This window comes from Anomaloglossus baeobatrachus, chromosome 6 (assembly GCF_048569485.1).
Source record: "Anomaloglossus baeobatrachus isolate aAnoBae1 chromosome 6, aAnoBae1.hap1, whole genome shotgun sequence".
NCBI classification, from domain to species: Eukaryota; Metazoa; Chordata; class Amphibia; order Anura; family Aromobatidae; genus Anomaloglossus; species Anomaloglossus baeobatrachus.
The window spans coordinates 541025365-541040824 of record NC_134358.1 but is presented as its reverse complement, the minus strand read 5'-3'; the positions used below and the strand labels follow the sequence as shown (position 1 = coordinate 541040824).

Sequence of the window (15460 nt, the reverse complement as noted above, 5' to 3'; positions counted from 1 at the left end):
GGGGTTACATTCAGTATGGGGGTGTGCGAAACATTTGCAAGGCGGAAGGCAATATCAATAGCCTAAAATATCAAGAAGTATTAGCTACCTCTTACATTCCCAATCATAATAGGGGTCAAAATCTGCAGCTGGATGGTGCTCCATCTCATACATCCATCTCTACAACAAAGTTCCTCCTGGCAAAGAAGATCAAGGTGCTCAAGGACTGGCCAGCCCAGTCACCAGACATGAACATCATTGAGCATGTTTGGGGTAGGATGAAAGAGGAAGCTTGGAAGACAAAACCAAAGAATCTAGATAAACTCTGGGAGGCATGTAAGACTGCATTCTTTGCTATTCCTGATGACTGCATCAATAAATTGTATGAATCTGTGCCACCCCCGTGCTCAGCAGCCTGCCGCTGCTCGGGTCCGGGCTCTCCGGTGGGTGGCTCAAGGGTCTCCGGACCCGGGGGTCTCTGCGGACACTCCGAATGAAAAGGGGGGGGTTTGAATTTGGGGACGTATATGAACGGCTGGGCCCTATTAGAGTTCGTGACACCACCCACGGTGTGTGGTGAGGTTAGACACCACCACTGCTGTGATGGGACACCTGGGGAAGATGTTGTGCAGCAAGTTGTTAACCCCTCCGTGGGCAGGGATGGTGGCCCCGGGACCCGATAGGTAGTTGGTGCAGGGAGATGGGCGACCACAGGGTGCTGGTGTACTCACTATTAAAGAACACACGAGTATCTGGTAAACCAAGATGATGGTGGTCGGTGCCCGCAGCCGGCTGCGTTCTGGTCTCCCACCCGGCTGGTGGTCTCTGTCTTTCTCCTGCACCTTTTTGTATGGTGGACTACCTGTGCTTGCAACTCCAGGAGTCCGCTCCCGGCTGGATGTGGCCTAAGGAGCCCTTGCCCGCAGACTCTGGCCCATGGGATCTCTGAGCCTTGGCGGTGGTCTGTTTATCCCCCTCGTTGGGCTGTTGTCTTCTATTAGGGACTTTGAGTGGGACAGGACCTCTAGTCCTGGCCTCAATCGGTTAATTAGCTGATTCCAGTCATTTGTGATCCAAGCTTCAGGGTCCGCGTACCCCCCATTGTGCTCCGGTTTTCAGGTCGGTTCCCCGGGTCGGTACCGGCGGGCTACAAGCCTGTCCCAGTCCACCTCTATTCCACCAATCTGTCTTCCCGGCTCCTGCAGACGGAGACCACCTTCTAGCCAAAGGCACCAGGGCTCCTACCCTGGTACCTGTCAGTTACCTTCAGGCCTGACACACAGGCCTGCTTCCACTTAAATTCACCTCCACTAACAGACAGACTACTTTCCCGCCCCGGGCTGATTAGACTCCTTGGTGGGCGTCTTCCAACCGCCTGGCTCCGCCCCCTGGTGTGTCTGTCTAGCCCTGAGGGGGGGGTGACTAGGGTTTAATATGGTTGGCTGGTGTTACCTATGTGGGACTAGTGTTATGCAGGGGCCTATTTGTGACTACCTGGTCTGGCCAGGGCGTCACAAATCATTGTTGAACCGCATGGATGCAGTCTTTCAAGCTCATGGAAGTCACACCAAATATGAAATATGGCTCTAATATAATAGCACCACAACTTCATTCACCAATGTTATGCAACATATCTTTGTATTAGAAGTTAATTATTTGTTTGACTTTCACATTACTTTCTGTGGGCGACACAACTTTTGTGTTTCCAAAATCTGACCTTTCCGTGTTCATTAAATGATCAATATTTCAGCTTTGCAGTAACTTAATTTTCATAACCTAAACCAAATTTGGGAGGGTTTCAGCTTTTAAAAGAGTAATTTATGAAACCAATGGATGAATTTAAAGCCAGGTTATAAGCTTTTATTTACATAACATGGATAAGGCTACTTTCACACATCCGGTTTGAGCCGTGCGGCTCAATCCGGCTGTGAAACCTATGCAACGGATGCGGTGAAAACACCGCATCCTTTGCATAAGTTTTTACATGCGGCCGGTCCGTTTTTTCCGGTTGCGGCACGCTACTGAGCATGCGCAGTGGAAGAAACCGTATGCGGCGGCCGGATGCGTTTTTTTCCGCATCGCGCAGCATCCGGCGTCAATAGACATGCATTGAAAAATGCACCGCAGCGGCCGGATGCGGCGCAATGCGTTTTTTTTGCCGGAGCAAAAAACGTTGCAGGCAACGTTCCATCCGGCCGCGGCATCGGCTAAATCTGCCGCATGCGGCAAAAACCGGACTGAACGTAAGCCCATGCGGCACAATACGGCACTATTGTAAGTCTATGCAAAAAAAAAACCGCAACCGGCGGCAAAAAAAAACGGTTCGGTTTTTCTGCAGAGCGCCGTATTGTGCCGCAGAGCAAAAACCGGATGTGTGAAAGTAGCCTTAGCGACAGAACTTCTGTTAAGGACTGTAGAACTCTCTGCCCCAACATTTCAGACTCTTGCCTACCGTGGAAACCTTCTAAAGGAACCTAAGACCCACCTCTTCAGACAAGCCTACAAGCTGTAGTAACCAACACACGACCAGTTCTACCCCCATCTACTGTATCCTCACCCATCCCCTGTAGACTGTGAGCGCCCTTAGGGGCAGGGTCCTCTATCCTCCTGTAAAAGTCTAAAGGCCACTTTACACGCAGTGACATCGCTAGCGATGTCGCTGCCGATCGCACCCGCCCCCTGTCGTTTGTACGTCACGGGCAAATCGCTGCCCATGGCGCACAATATCGCTAGTACCCGTCACACGGACTTACCTTCCTAGCGACGACGCTGTGGCCGGCGAACAGCCTCCTTTCTAAGTGGGCGGTTCGTGCGGCGTCATAGTGACGTCACACAGCAGGTGTCCAATAGAAGCGGAGGGGCGGAGAGCAGCCGCATGGAAGTCACGCCCACCTCGTTGCCGGAGGACGCAGGTATGGTGTTGCTCGTCGTTCCTGGGATGTCACACGTAGCGATGTGTGCTGCCTCAGGAACGACCAACAACCTGCGTCCTGAACCAGCAACGACATGTGGGAAATAAACGACGTGTCAACGATCAACGATTAGGTGAGTAATTTTGATCGTTAGTGGTCGCTCGTACGTGTCACACGCAACGGCGTCGCTAACGAGGCCGGATGTGCGTCACGAATTCTGTGACCCCAACGACATCTCGTTATCGATGTCGCTGCGTGTAAAGCAGCCTTAAGCCTTGTATTGTTCATGGTTATTGTACTTGTCAACATATGCCCCTATTCACATATAAAGGGCCATGGACTAACTGGCGCTAAAATGATAATAATAATAATAATAATAATAATAATAAGTGATTTGGAAATGGGTTTTCAAAATCTGAAAATCAATTACCAACACCCAGACATTGTGACAAAACCCCAACAGCATCTGTGGTTCCAGATGTTAACAAATACTTCACATGCTAGCTTTTCTCTAAAAATGTGGCCACACTAAATCCCTATTTTTTAACCATTATTTTTACAAGGAGAATTAATAAGCATCTGTACTCACTGTCAGCACACTCCCAATAGTGTATTCTTTGGCTATGATCAGGGTGGTACCATACCAGAATGCCAATGCATAGGATGCATATATCATTAAAAACGCAAATCCTATTGACACGTTAGCCGTGATGGCTTTCCTGATCCCTATCTTTTTGGCTTCCTCTAAATTCTTTTCATACCTAGGTACACAAAGTAGATAAACAAGTCAGTCACTGATCCTGGGACAGTCATGTATATTCCTGACCTAAAACAGTCTGAAATGAGCCGCTGTACCCACCTTTTAATCTCCTTATCTTGTCCGCCAAAGGCTATAACCGTTCTGATGGCAGAGAGGACTTCTTCAGCCACGGCTCCAGCTTTGGCATATGCCGTCAGCTCCTTGTTAGTAAATGCTGACAATATCTGCGAATAAATTATAAAATTTATACCTAAGTTGCCTATTAGCATTATATAGGGCAGAACTAGAAAACGGTGTTTTTTGTTTGTTTTTTTTTACCTTTGCCCAAATAGCCGCTGAAAGTCCCATCACGGGGCTGATTGCCAAAATGACCAGGGTCAACTTCCAACCCTTAACAAAGCCGATAATAAATCCGGTCAAAAAAGTAGTTAACGACTGGAGCAGCATAGCGATCTTATCTCCAATGCCTTCATTGATTTTTTGGACATCACTGAAAGAAAAAAAAAATAGAGCAGACCAAGTTATTATGTTGAAGGGATGATAGAGAAGACAACAATACCATGGAAATGCTGCCCAAGGTATAACCCAGAGTTAGGGGCATATATAGCATACCGGCATCCAATGCAGAAGGCTACGGGTCCTCAGAGAGTGATACCATCATTGTTCCTTATGAAAACTAAAACAATGTCTCCCCTAAACAAATATAGTGGAGAGCTAAAAAAACAAAAATGTGGCGGGTTGTGCCATTACCATGCCCTCTGTCTCCCTGGCAAGTCACAGAACGCTCATACTTTCTTCAGTCTCTTGAGCCTCCCGGGTGTCAGTATAGTAGATCGCACCTGGGCCCTGGAGCTATGGGGTGGGGAGGATTGGACAAGGCAAAAGGTCACTTTGGTCCATATGTTAGAACCATTATTATTAAAAAACCTGTGATAGTTCATACTTTCCTTTCCCATGAAGCTGCTAAAACACTAGTGCATGCCATTATTATCTCCTGCCTGGACTATTGCAACCTCCTGCTCTGTGGCCTCCCTTCTAACAGTCTTGCATCCCTACAATCTATTATAAACTATGCCGACTAATCCACATGTCCCCCCGCTACTCCCCGACCTCTCCTCTCTGTCATTCCCGCCACTGGCTTCCCATTGCCCAGCAAATCCAGTTCAAAACCCTAACCATGACCTACAAAGCCATCCACAACCTGTCTCCTCTATACATCTGTGACCTAGTCTCCTGGTACTTACCTACACGCAACCTCCTATCTTCACATGATCTCCTTCTCTACTCCCCTCTCATCTCCTCTTCCCACAATCGCATCTAAGATTTCTCCCGTGCCTCCCCCATACTCTGGTATGCTCTGCCACAACACATCAGACTCTCTCCTACCTTGAAAAGCTTCAAAAGGAACTTGAAGACCCACCTCTTCCGACAAGCCTACAACCTGCAGTAACCCGCAGTCCTCCATAGCACCGCACATCCATCTCCACCCTCATCTACTGTATCCTCACCCATCCCTTGTAGACTGTGAGCCCTCGCGGGCAGGGTCCTCCGTCCTCCTGTACCTGTCTGTGTCTTGTATTGTTCATGATTATTGTACTTACCACTAATTCTCCCATTATGTTCACCACAGGAGTGGTATGTAATGCTCTTACTTGAATTTTAAAAATCCATATCTCACCCACAAATGCCACGTGGGACAAAGACCAACACATAACTCAATCCAAATCCAAATCCATGCAATACCCTTTTGTTTTTTTAGCTCCTCTATTAGCTCCTGGGCACAATCTCCCCCCTCCAGGTACAATGATCATATATAGGAAAACACCATTGTTATTATTATTATTATTATTATTATTATTAATAATAATAATCATCATAATACATCATCATAATAATACAAAATATAAAAAGGAAAAGTAAGTAAAAATAAAATTATCATTATTATTATCATCATTATTATTGTTATTAATAAGAATAATAATAAGAATAATCAAAAATATAAAAATGAGAAAAAGTAAACCTTTTATTATTATTATTATTATTATTATTAATAATTGTATTTTTACTTATTTTTCTCATTTTTATATTTATTATTTATTTCTATATCTTTCTAAGATATGAAGGTTTGAAGTCTTTATGAGGATGCCCTGTTGTCCATGTTTCTGTTTTTCACTCTTCCTCTGTCTAGTCTGTAAACAGATTAGATCTATTTTAGGGTAAATGAACGAAAGATATAATTATATCTTCCAAAGTCTCCATAGAAACAAACCAGGTCATAAGGTAATTCAGAACAATTAGATGTAACAACAAGAGAGAACATAAAAAAACATAATAGCATAAAAAAATAACAATAATAATAATTAAAAAATTCTCAGCTACCGTATCAGAGTCTGGCTTTTGTTACTGACCCGCATTACCTCCTTGTAGGGGATATGTAAAAAAATAAAATTTATATCACGGAAGTCTAGTTGCAGTAAGCAAGATCTCACTGTATTCTGTCATACTGATAACGGTACAGACTTCTAGCAGGAATATGATACCTTCATAAAGGACAGGCCATAGAGCAGACGGACATACTTTAAAGGGGTTTTTCCCCACAAAGTTAATTTTAATCAATAGATCTTGGAATTATTATAATTTCCACAATTGGATGTGTTTAATAATGTTCCTGTGCTGAGATAATCTTATACATGTGTCCCTGCTGTGTACTGTGTAATGGCCGTGTCTGACCCTACAGGGACATGGTTTGAGGTATTGATTACAATTAACTTTAAAATGAAATTTGTTTGAGGGAAAAAACCCTTTAAGGACTAGATTTTTTTTGACCTTTTAGTGGAAGGACCCTGACAAACAATCCCATTAACTCAATCTCCTTCATCCCATTGTATGTCATCTAATTGTATTTAGGTGTGAGGGGCCAAGTCAGCATAGGGAGCCTTATAGGCCAGGCAATGCTCCATTTATGAAGAAACTATTTGTCTACCTTTTACCAGGGAACAAAACTTGGCCTATAAGTAACCCTATGCTGACTTGACAGCCTGTTTAATGAGAACCTTACCCAAGATTGCCTTTTCAATTTTGGAACAAGATCTGGTTTGGCTCTGTATCAGGGGCGGACCGATTGTGGTGACAGGGAATGCAACCCTGACCAGGCCTGGAGGTGCAGGGGGCCCCTGGCCCCAACCCATGCTTCAACTGGATGTGCATCCAAGACCGCACATCCAGCTGAAATGCATCACGGTGCAGGGACCCGTTGGGCCAAACAGAAGTCGGAAGCTTTCAGCTGCGTCCCCGTGCCATAGCACAGACGTTGATGAAAGCTGCCGGCCACTGCGGGCAGGCTATAGAGGTGGACATTGCACGACGTGGGAACCGGTGAGGGTGAGCACAGTATTTACCAGGAGGGGGACAGTTTATACCAGGAGGGGCCCAGGAGAGCAACACATATACCAGGAGAAGGACCGTATATACTAGGAGAGGGACAGTATATACCAGGAGGCGGACAATATATACCAGGAGGGGACCAGGAGAGGAACACATTTCCCAGGAGGGTGATAGTATATACCAGGATACCAGGAGAGGGACAAAATATACCAGAAGAGGCACAGAAGAGGAATATATATACCAGGATGGGGACAGTATATACCTGGAGCGGGGCAGTATATACCAGGATGGGGGACTTATTTAGTAGGATGGGGGACATACCAGGATGGGAGACATTTACCAGGCATATATACCAGGATGAGGGACATATTTCGTAGGATGGAGGCAGTATACCAACATGGGGAACATATATACCAGGATGGGGAACAAATATACCAGGATGGGAGACATTTACCAGGATGGGGCACATATTTACCAGGAAGGAGGACATTAGAATAGGATGGGGGACATTACTACATAATGGGGGGTAGGGCAACTCGAATGTCTTTATTGGATTTAGAACAGTAAATATATACATACATATACATACATCTGGCCAACATGCGGTGATGGGGGGGGCCAGGTCCAAATTTTTCACCGAGGCCCATCGAACTCTAGTTATGGCACTGCTCTGTATGCTAAGGATATGGTGAAGGTCAATATCGACTTTTAGATGGTGTTAGGGGTACTTTGCACGTTGCGACATCGCTAGCATCGGCTAGCGATGCCGAGCGCGATAGCACTCGCCCCGTTGCACATGTGATATGTGGTGATTGCTGCCGTAGCGAACATTATCGCTACGGCAGCTTCACACGAACATACCTGCTCGGCGACGTCGCTGTGACTGCCGAACTATCCCTCCTTCAAGGGGCAGGTGCGTTTGGCGTCACAGCAATGTCACAGCGACGTCACTAATCGGTCGGCCAATAGAAGCGGAGGGGCGGAAATAAGCGGGACATAACATTCCGCCCACCTTCTCCCTTCCGCATTACCATCGGGACGCAGGTAAGGAGATGTTTGTCGCTCCTGCGGGTTCACACACAGCGATGTGTGCTGCTGCAGGAACGAGGAACAATATCGTACCTGCGGTCGACCCGACATTATGAAAATGACCGACGCTAAACAGATCACCGATTTTCTACGCTTTTGCGATCGTTTATCGGCGCATCTAGGATTTACACGTTGCAATGTCGTTACCGGCGCCGGATGTGCGTCACTAACGACGTGACATCGACGATATTTCTGATGCGATGTCGCAACGTGTAAAGTAACCCTTAGAGATCTGATTGAGGCGGATATTTAGATAATAGTCAAATTATTTTCTCATTTAGGTTTGTCCTATCTTGGGGAAAGTTAGTGAAAACTCTTCGGATGTGGTAAAGTGTAACTTGAATAGCTGTCATACTTATTCACCTTGGTTGACTAAAGCACTACCCTAACCTCAAAAGTGACATTTTTGGAATATTCCAATTATAGTCCATAAAATCTTACTGTACAATCACAGTGAGTACTCACTCAGTCAGCCTGGTGTTCAGTTCTCCAGCGTCATTAACATCAAACCAACTGATTTCCTGCCTCAGAACCGCATGGAAGAAATTCTTTCTTATTTTCTTGATCTGACGACCGGCAGACAGTGTCCAAAATGCAACCTGGATATAGCCGGCAAGAAGCACTCCAAACCCTAACCCCGAATAATAATAGGAATACCTGCATCAGGAAAGGAAAAAAGGTCAATACCATACACAACAATGATTCAGGTTACATGAAGGTGGTGTTATTGCATTCTAAAAGTTATAAAACTTTCCAATAAACTGCTCTAAAAGTGGCTGTGTTATAAAATACCTTACCAGTCCACCGATGTCATCACTGAGAGGGAACTAATTTGCATTTGCAGAATGTGCATACACATCTGTATATATGACACATTCATATACTGTACTTGAATAAAGAATAGGTGTCGGTATATGACAAATGTTGTGTTATCCCACATGCTGAGCAACACTGTGGCCGTAGATAGCTCCTTACTGACATATATATATATATATATATATATATGTATATATAAAAAAATGTATATATGTATATATATATATATATATATATATATATCATGTTTCCTCAACAATAAGACCTACCCTGAAATTAAGCCCTACAGGATTTTTGGAGTATGCTTGAAATATAAGCCCTACTCCAAACATTAGCCCTAGTTACAGTCAGTCACAGGCATTGGGGGTACACAAACTGCACAAATTCTCAGGGCCCCTCTCTGCGTTCATGATGTCACCAAAGGTCTCATAACAGCAGGAGTCTAGAGCTGAAGAGGACACAGGCTGGTATAAATGTGCAGTGTGTGTGTATATATATATATATATATATATATATATATATATATATATATATATATATATATATATATATATATATATATATATATATATATATATATATATATATATATATATATATATATATATATATATATATATATATATATATCTCCACATGTGTTAGGAGAGTTATGTTGTTATTCCAGAATGTGCTTTGATTATAAATGAATAAATGTTGATTTTTTTTTTGTTCGAAATAAATATGGATTGTTGGCAATGTAAAAAATAAGATATCCCCCCCTGAAAATAAGCCCTAGCCCATCTTTCCATGTACGAATAATATAAGACCCTCTATTATTTTTTTCAAAACACGGGTATACAGTACAGACCAAAAGTTTGGACACACCTTCTCACCTCTAGAATAACTATTAAGAGGAGACTTTGTGCAGCAGGCCTTCATAGTAAAATAGCTGCTAGGAAACCACTGCTAAGGACAGGCAACAAGCAGAAGAGACTTGTTTGGTCTAAAGAACACAAGGAATGGACATTAGACCAGTGGAAATCTGTGCTTTGGTCTCGTAAGTCCAAATTTGAGATCTTTGGATCCAACCACCGTGTCTTTATAGAAAAGGTGAACGGATGGACTCTACATGGCTGGCTCCCACCGTGAAGTATGGAGGAGGAGGTGTGATGGTGTGGGGGTGCTTTTCTGGTGACACTGTTGGGGATTTATTCAAAATTGAAGACATACAGAACCAGCATGGCTACCACAGCATCTTGCAGCCGCATGCTATTCCATCCGCTTTGCGTTTAGTTGGACCATCATTTATATTTCAACAGGACAATGACCCCAAACACACCTCCAGGCTGTGTAAGGGCTATTTGACTAAGAAGGAGAGTGATGGGGTGCTACGCCAGATGACCCGGCCTCCACATTCACCAGACCTGAACCCAATCGAGATTGTTTGGGGTGATCTGGACCGCAGAGTGAAGGCAAAAGGGCCAACAAGTGCTAAGCATCTCTGGGAACTCCTTCAAGACTGTTGGAAAACCATTTCCGGTGACCACCTCTTGAAGCTCATCAAGAGAATGCCAAGAGTGTGCAAAGCAGTAATCAAAGCAAAAGGTGGCTACTTTGAAGAACCTAGAATATAAGACATATTTTCAGTTGTTTCACACTTTTTTAAGTATTTCATTCCACATGTTTTAATTCATAGTTTTGATGTCTTCAATGTGAATCTACAATTTTCAGAGTCATGAAAATAAAGAAAACTCTTTGAATGAGAAGGTGTCTCCAAACCTTTGGTCTGTACTGTATATCTTATGGAAATGCCAGTAATGATTTTGGTAGAAATAATAATGATAGTATCTGTAATATCCTGATAATCTCCATTACTATATTCATTCCTCATGTCTATACATAGGGGTATTTAAAGGGGACAACGGCACACAGTAGAATGACCCGATCAGGGCATATTATGGATGCCATTATGTTGTTAAAGGGACCCAATCATCAGGATTTTCATGTATAACCTAAAGCCAGAGGTATACTGGCGCTATCAGGCTGATTCTATACATACCTGTAGTGGTCAGCTCGGATGTTTAGGTTTGGAAACAAAAGAAAGTAAAGTTTATAAAAATCATCAGCTTCTTGAGTGACAGCAGCTGAGGATCAGATAATATCTGGGGGGGGGGGGGTATTCATAGTTATCCCCTCCCCCTGTTAGAATTAGCATAAGTATTATACTATCAATTTAATTTTTGACTTGCAGGACCTGTGCTTAGGTCATACCCATGTGACCAGAAGGGGCAGGGCTTCAGTCAAAAGAAAAATGTTGCTTCCTGGTATCAACTTTGTTGATTTAGGCCCCGCCCCTTCTGATCACATGCGTATGACATCACACAGGTCCTGCAAGTCAAAAATTAAATCAATTGTATAATACCTCTGCTAATTATAACAAGGGGAGGGATAACACTGAATATATTCCCCCCAGATATTATTTTATCCTCAGCTGCTGTCACTCAAGTAGCTGCTGATTTTCTAAACTTTACTTTCTTGGATTTCAAAACCTAAACATCCGAGCTGACCACTATAGGTATGTATAGAATCAGCGTGATAGTGCCAGTATAGCACTGGCTTTAGGTTATATACGAAAATCCTGATGATTGGTTCCTTTTAATAGTGATAAGTCCCTTTAAATGAAGAGCCACAGTTTTAGCGCCCGGTAAGGCATCATATTTAGCAGTGACCTTTGCCTTTCGCTTTTATGACCATGTTACTGAGTATGTTCAGCCCATCTCCGCATACAGTGAAGACAACTAATCAGATGGAGATGGATTGTAGAAATAACTTATTGTTAATAGATAACTTATAATATTTGTACTTTGCACCATGACATACAGTATACCCAGAACTCGAGAAACTGATAAAAAAGAAGAAAGAAACAATTTTATCTTATTTCTATGAAATAGTTATGCGTTACCCTTTTGAAGGACACGAAGCCCTAGTCCATCAGATTATTGTAAAGCCCTATTATATTAGGGGAGGAAGGAGGTCAGATGAGACTCCATGAGGCTGGACAGAAAACTGGTGCACAGGAGCTCTGCTAACCTCACAAGATCTCCTTCTCTACTCCCCTCTCATCTCCTCTTCCCACCATCGCATCCAAGATTTCTCCCGTGCCTCCCCCATACTCTGGAATGCTCTGCCACAACACATCAGACTCTCGCCTACCTTGGCAAGCTTCAAAAGGAACCTGAAGACCCACCTCTTCCGACAAGCCTACAACCTGCTGTAACCCTCAGTCTGATGCAGCGCCGCACTATCAGCTCTACCCAAACCTACTGTATCCTCACCTATCCCTTGTAGACTGTGAGCCCTCGTGGGCAGGGTCCTCTCTCCTCCTGTACCTGTCTGTGCCTTGTATTGTTTATGATTATTGTACTTGTCCCTATTATGTATGCCCCTTTCACATGTAAAGCGCCCTGGAATTGATGGCGCTATAATAATAAATAATAATAATAATAATAATAATAACCAGTGTCCTGATCATGTGCTGATGACAAAGTCATCACTACGGGGGGTGCAAAAGTAGCAGACGAACCTCGGTCCTGGGGCTTGTGGGCATTGAAAGTTCCCTCTTGTACAAAAGAAGACTATATATGTCACATGGAGTAGAATCATAGCTGTGATATAGGGTGAATTTACATGTGGCGGCGTGTGGTGTAACTGGAAATCGGTAAGGTTTTCAAATGTATTTTTCATGGGTGAACAGTGTTGAAGTTAAGCTTTAGTTTTTACTTGCAAAACCATATGGTCATGAAGGTCTCGTTTAGAAATATTTTGGGTCTGTATGCTGTCTATTGACTGGAAGGGCTCAGAAATGCAGAAAGCATTGACATGCTGCATCATGTGGTCACCACAAAGACGCAGCCAAAAAAAAAGCTGCAACACGCGGACAGAAAAACAAAAAGTGAAACCTCATAGACTTTGCTGGGGAAGAAAATGCATTCAGTTTTAGGACCAAAACTGCACCCAAAAAAACGTGCAAAAACGGGGCAAAAAATGCAACGTGCGCACAAGGCCATACTGTCAGTTGTGATTTCACAACATCTAGAACACCAGGTTAGAGACCGTGGTGATAGAGGAGAGAGCTTGATTGCTGCTGCCCTGTACAATGGACCTGTAGACCACCAGCTTGGACTGAATCAAGTCTGGCTACTATGGACTTAAAGGGTGCTTTACACGCTGCGACATCGCTAGTGATCTCGTTAGCGATGTGACACGCTAGATCGCAGATGCGATCTGCCGAGATCGCACATGTGACCGGCGCTATAAAAACCGACCTATGTGCGATCTCTGCAGATCGCATCTGCAATCTGGCGTGTCACATCGCTAACGAGATCACTAGCGATGTTGCAGCGTGTAAAGCACCCTTTAACCTTGTCTGGTTACTAAGGACTGATTCATGTCTGGTTACTAAGGACTGATTCATGTCTGGTTACTAAGGACTGATTCATGTCTGGTTACTAAGGACTGATTCATGTCTGGTTACTAAGGACTGATTCATGTCTGGTTACTAAGGACTGATTCATGTCTGGTTACTAAGGACTGATTCATGTCTGGTTACTAAGGACTGATTCATGTCTGGTTACTAAGGACTGATTCATGTCTGGTTACTAAGGACTGATTCAAGTCTGGTTACTAAGGACTGATTCATGTCTGGTTACTAAGGACTGATTCAAGTCTGGTTACTAAGGACTGATTCATGTCTGGTTACTAAGGACTGATTCATGTCTGGTTACTAAGGACTGATTCATGTCTGGTTACTAAGGACTGATTCATGTCTGGTTACTAAGGACTGATTCATGTCTGGTTACTAAGGACTGATTCATGTCTGGTTACTAAGGACTGATTCATGTCTAGTTACTAAGGACTGATTCATGTCTGGTTACTAAGGACTGATTCAAGTCTGGTTACTAAGGACTGATTCATGTCTGGTTACTAAGGACTGATTCATGTCTGGTTACTAAGGACTGATTCATGTCTGGTTACTAAGGACTGATTCATGTCTGGTTACTAAGGACTGATTCATGTCTGGTTACTAAGGACTGATTCATGTCTGGTTACTAAGGACTGATTCATGTCTGGTTACTAAGGACTGATTCATGTCTGGTTACTAAGGACTGATTCATGTCTGGTTACTAAGGACTGATTCATGTCTGGTTAGTAAGTACTGATTCATGTCTGGTTACTAAGGACTGATTCATGTCTGGTTAGTAAGTACTGATTCATGTCTGGTTACTAATAATAATAATAATAATAATTTTATTCATTTATATAGCGCTATTAATTCCACAGCGCTTCACATACATTGGCAACACTGTCCCCATTGGGGCTCACAATCTAGAGTCCCTATCTGTATGTCTTTGGAATGTGGGAGGAAACCGGAGACCCCGGAGGAAACCCACGCAAACACGGGGAGAACATACAAACTCCTTGCAGATGGTGTCCTTGGTGGGATTTGAACCCAGGACTCCAGCGCTGCAAGACTGCAGTGCTACCCACTGAGCCACCGTGCCGCCCCGGACTGATTCATGTCTGGTTACTAAGGACTGATTCATGTTTGGCTACTATGGATTTAATCATGTCCGATTACTAAGGACTAAATCAGGTTTGGTTAATAATCTTGTCTGGTTACTGTGGACTGAATGATGTCTGCTTATTAAGGACTGAATCGTGTCTGGTTATTAAGGATTGAATTGTATCTGGTTACTATGGACTGAATCGTGTCTGGTTATTAAGGATTGAATTGTATCTGGTTACTATGGACTGAATCGTGTCTGGTTATTAAGGATTGAATTGTATCTGGTTACTATGGACTGAATCGTGTCTGGTTATTAAGGATTGAATTGTATCTGGTTACTATGGACTGAATCGTGTCTGGTTAAGAGTGTCAGGCTACTATAGACTAAATTGTGTCTTGGTACTATAGACTAAATTTTGTCTTGTTACTAAGGACTGAATTGTATCTGGCTACTATAGACTGAATTGTGTCTGGTTATTAAAAACTGAATCATGTCTGGTTACTATGGACTGAGTCATATCTGATTAAGGACTGAATCGTTGTGTCTGGCTGCTATGGATTGAATCAGGTCTGGTTACTAAGGATTATATCATGTCTGGTTACTACGGATTGAATTGTGTCTTCTTACTATGGAATGAATGTGCTGAGATATACAGGCATTTGCATAGAGCTTAGGTGGGCATGCTTATAAGATCTGAGCCCGGACTAGTTTGAGGGAATCAGCCCTCCATCCGACTGGTCCCACCTAGCTCCATAATGCAAGCAAGGCATATATATAGCCATAATGGCTGTTTATAGTGGGGTACGAGCGCTGACCGGTTCCCTTTAATAAGCTGATAATATTTTTTTTTTTTAATGTTGTCAACAAAAATTGTACTTACGTTGTCATATCCTCTTGGAACTTAATGGATGCGTTTATCATCTGTTCAACTGTATAGGACAATAAAATGTATATTATTCATAATGTCTCAG

General features: G+C 43.3%; 1 protein-coding gene across 3 annotated transcripts in view; it reads right to left on the bottom strand.

Moving 5' to 3' along the window:
* Positions 1 to 15460, bottom strand: part of ABCB1 (ATP binding cassette subfamily B member 1) — a 149192-nt gene that overhangs the window by 57247 nt on the left and 76485 nt on the right. For all 3 annotated transcript variants that reach the window (XM_075315614.1, XM_075315615.1, XM_075315613.1), the window contains exons 5-9: positions 15370 to 15418; positions 8590 to 8781; positions 3970 to 4141; positions 3751 to 3875; positions 3481 to 3652 (exon numbers count right to left, since the gene is read on the bottom strand). In XM_075315614.1, coding sequence (XP_075171729.1) covers positions 3481 to 3652; positions 3751 to 3875; positions 3970 to 4141; positions 8590 to 8781; positions 15370 to 15418 — 710 coding nt within the window. The remainder of the gene's footprint in view (positions 1 to 3480; positions 3653 to 3750; positions 3876 to 3969; positions 4142 to 8589; positions 8782 to 15369; positions 15419 to 15460) is intronic.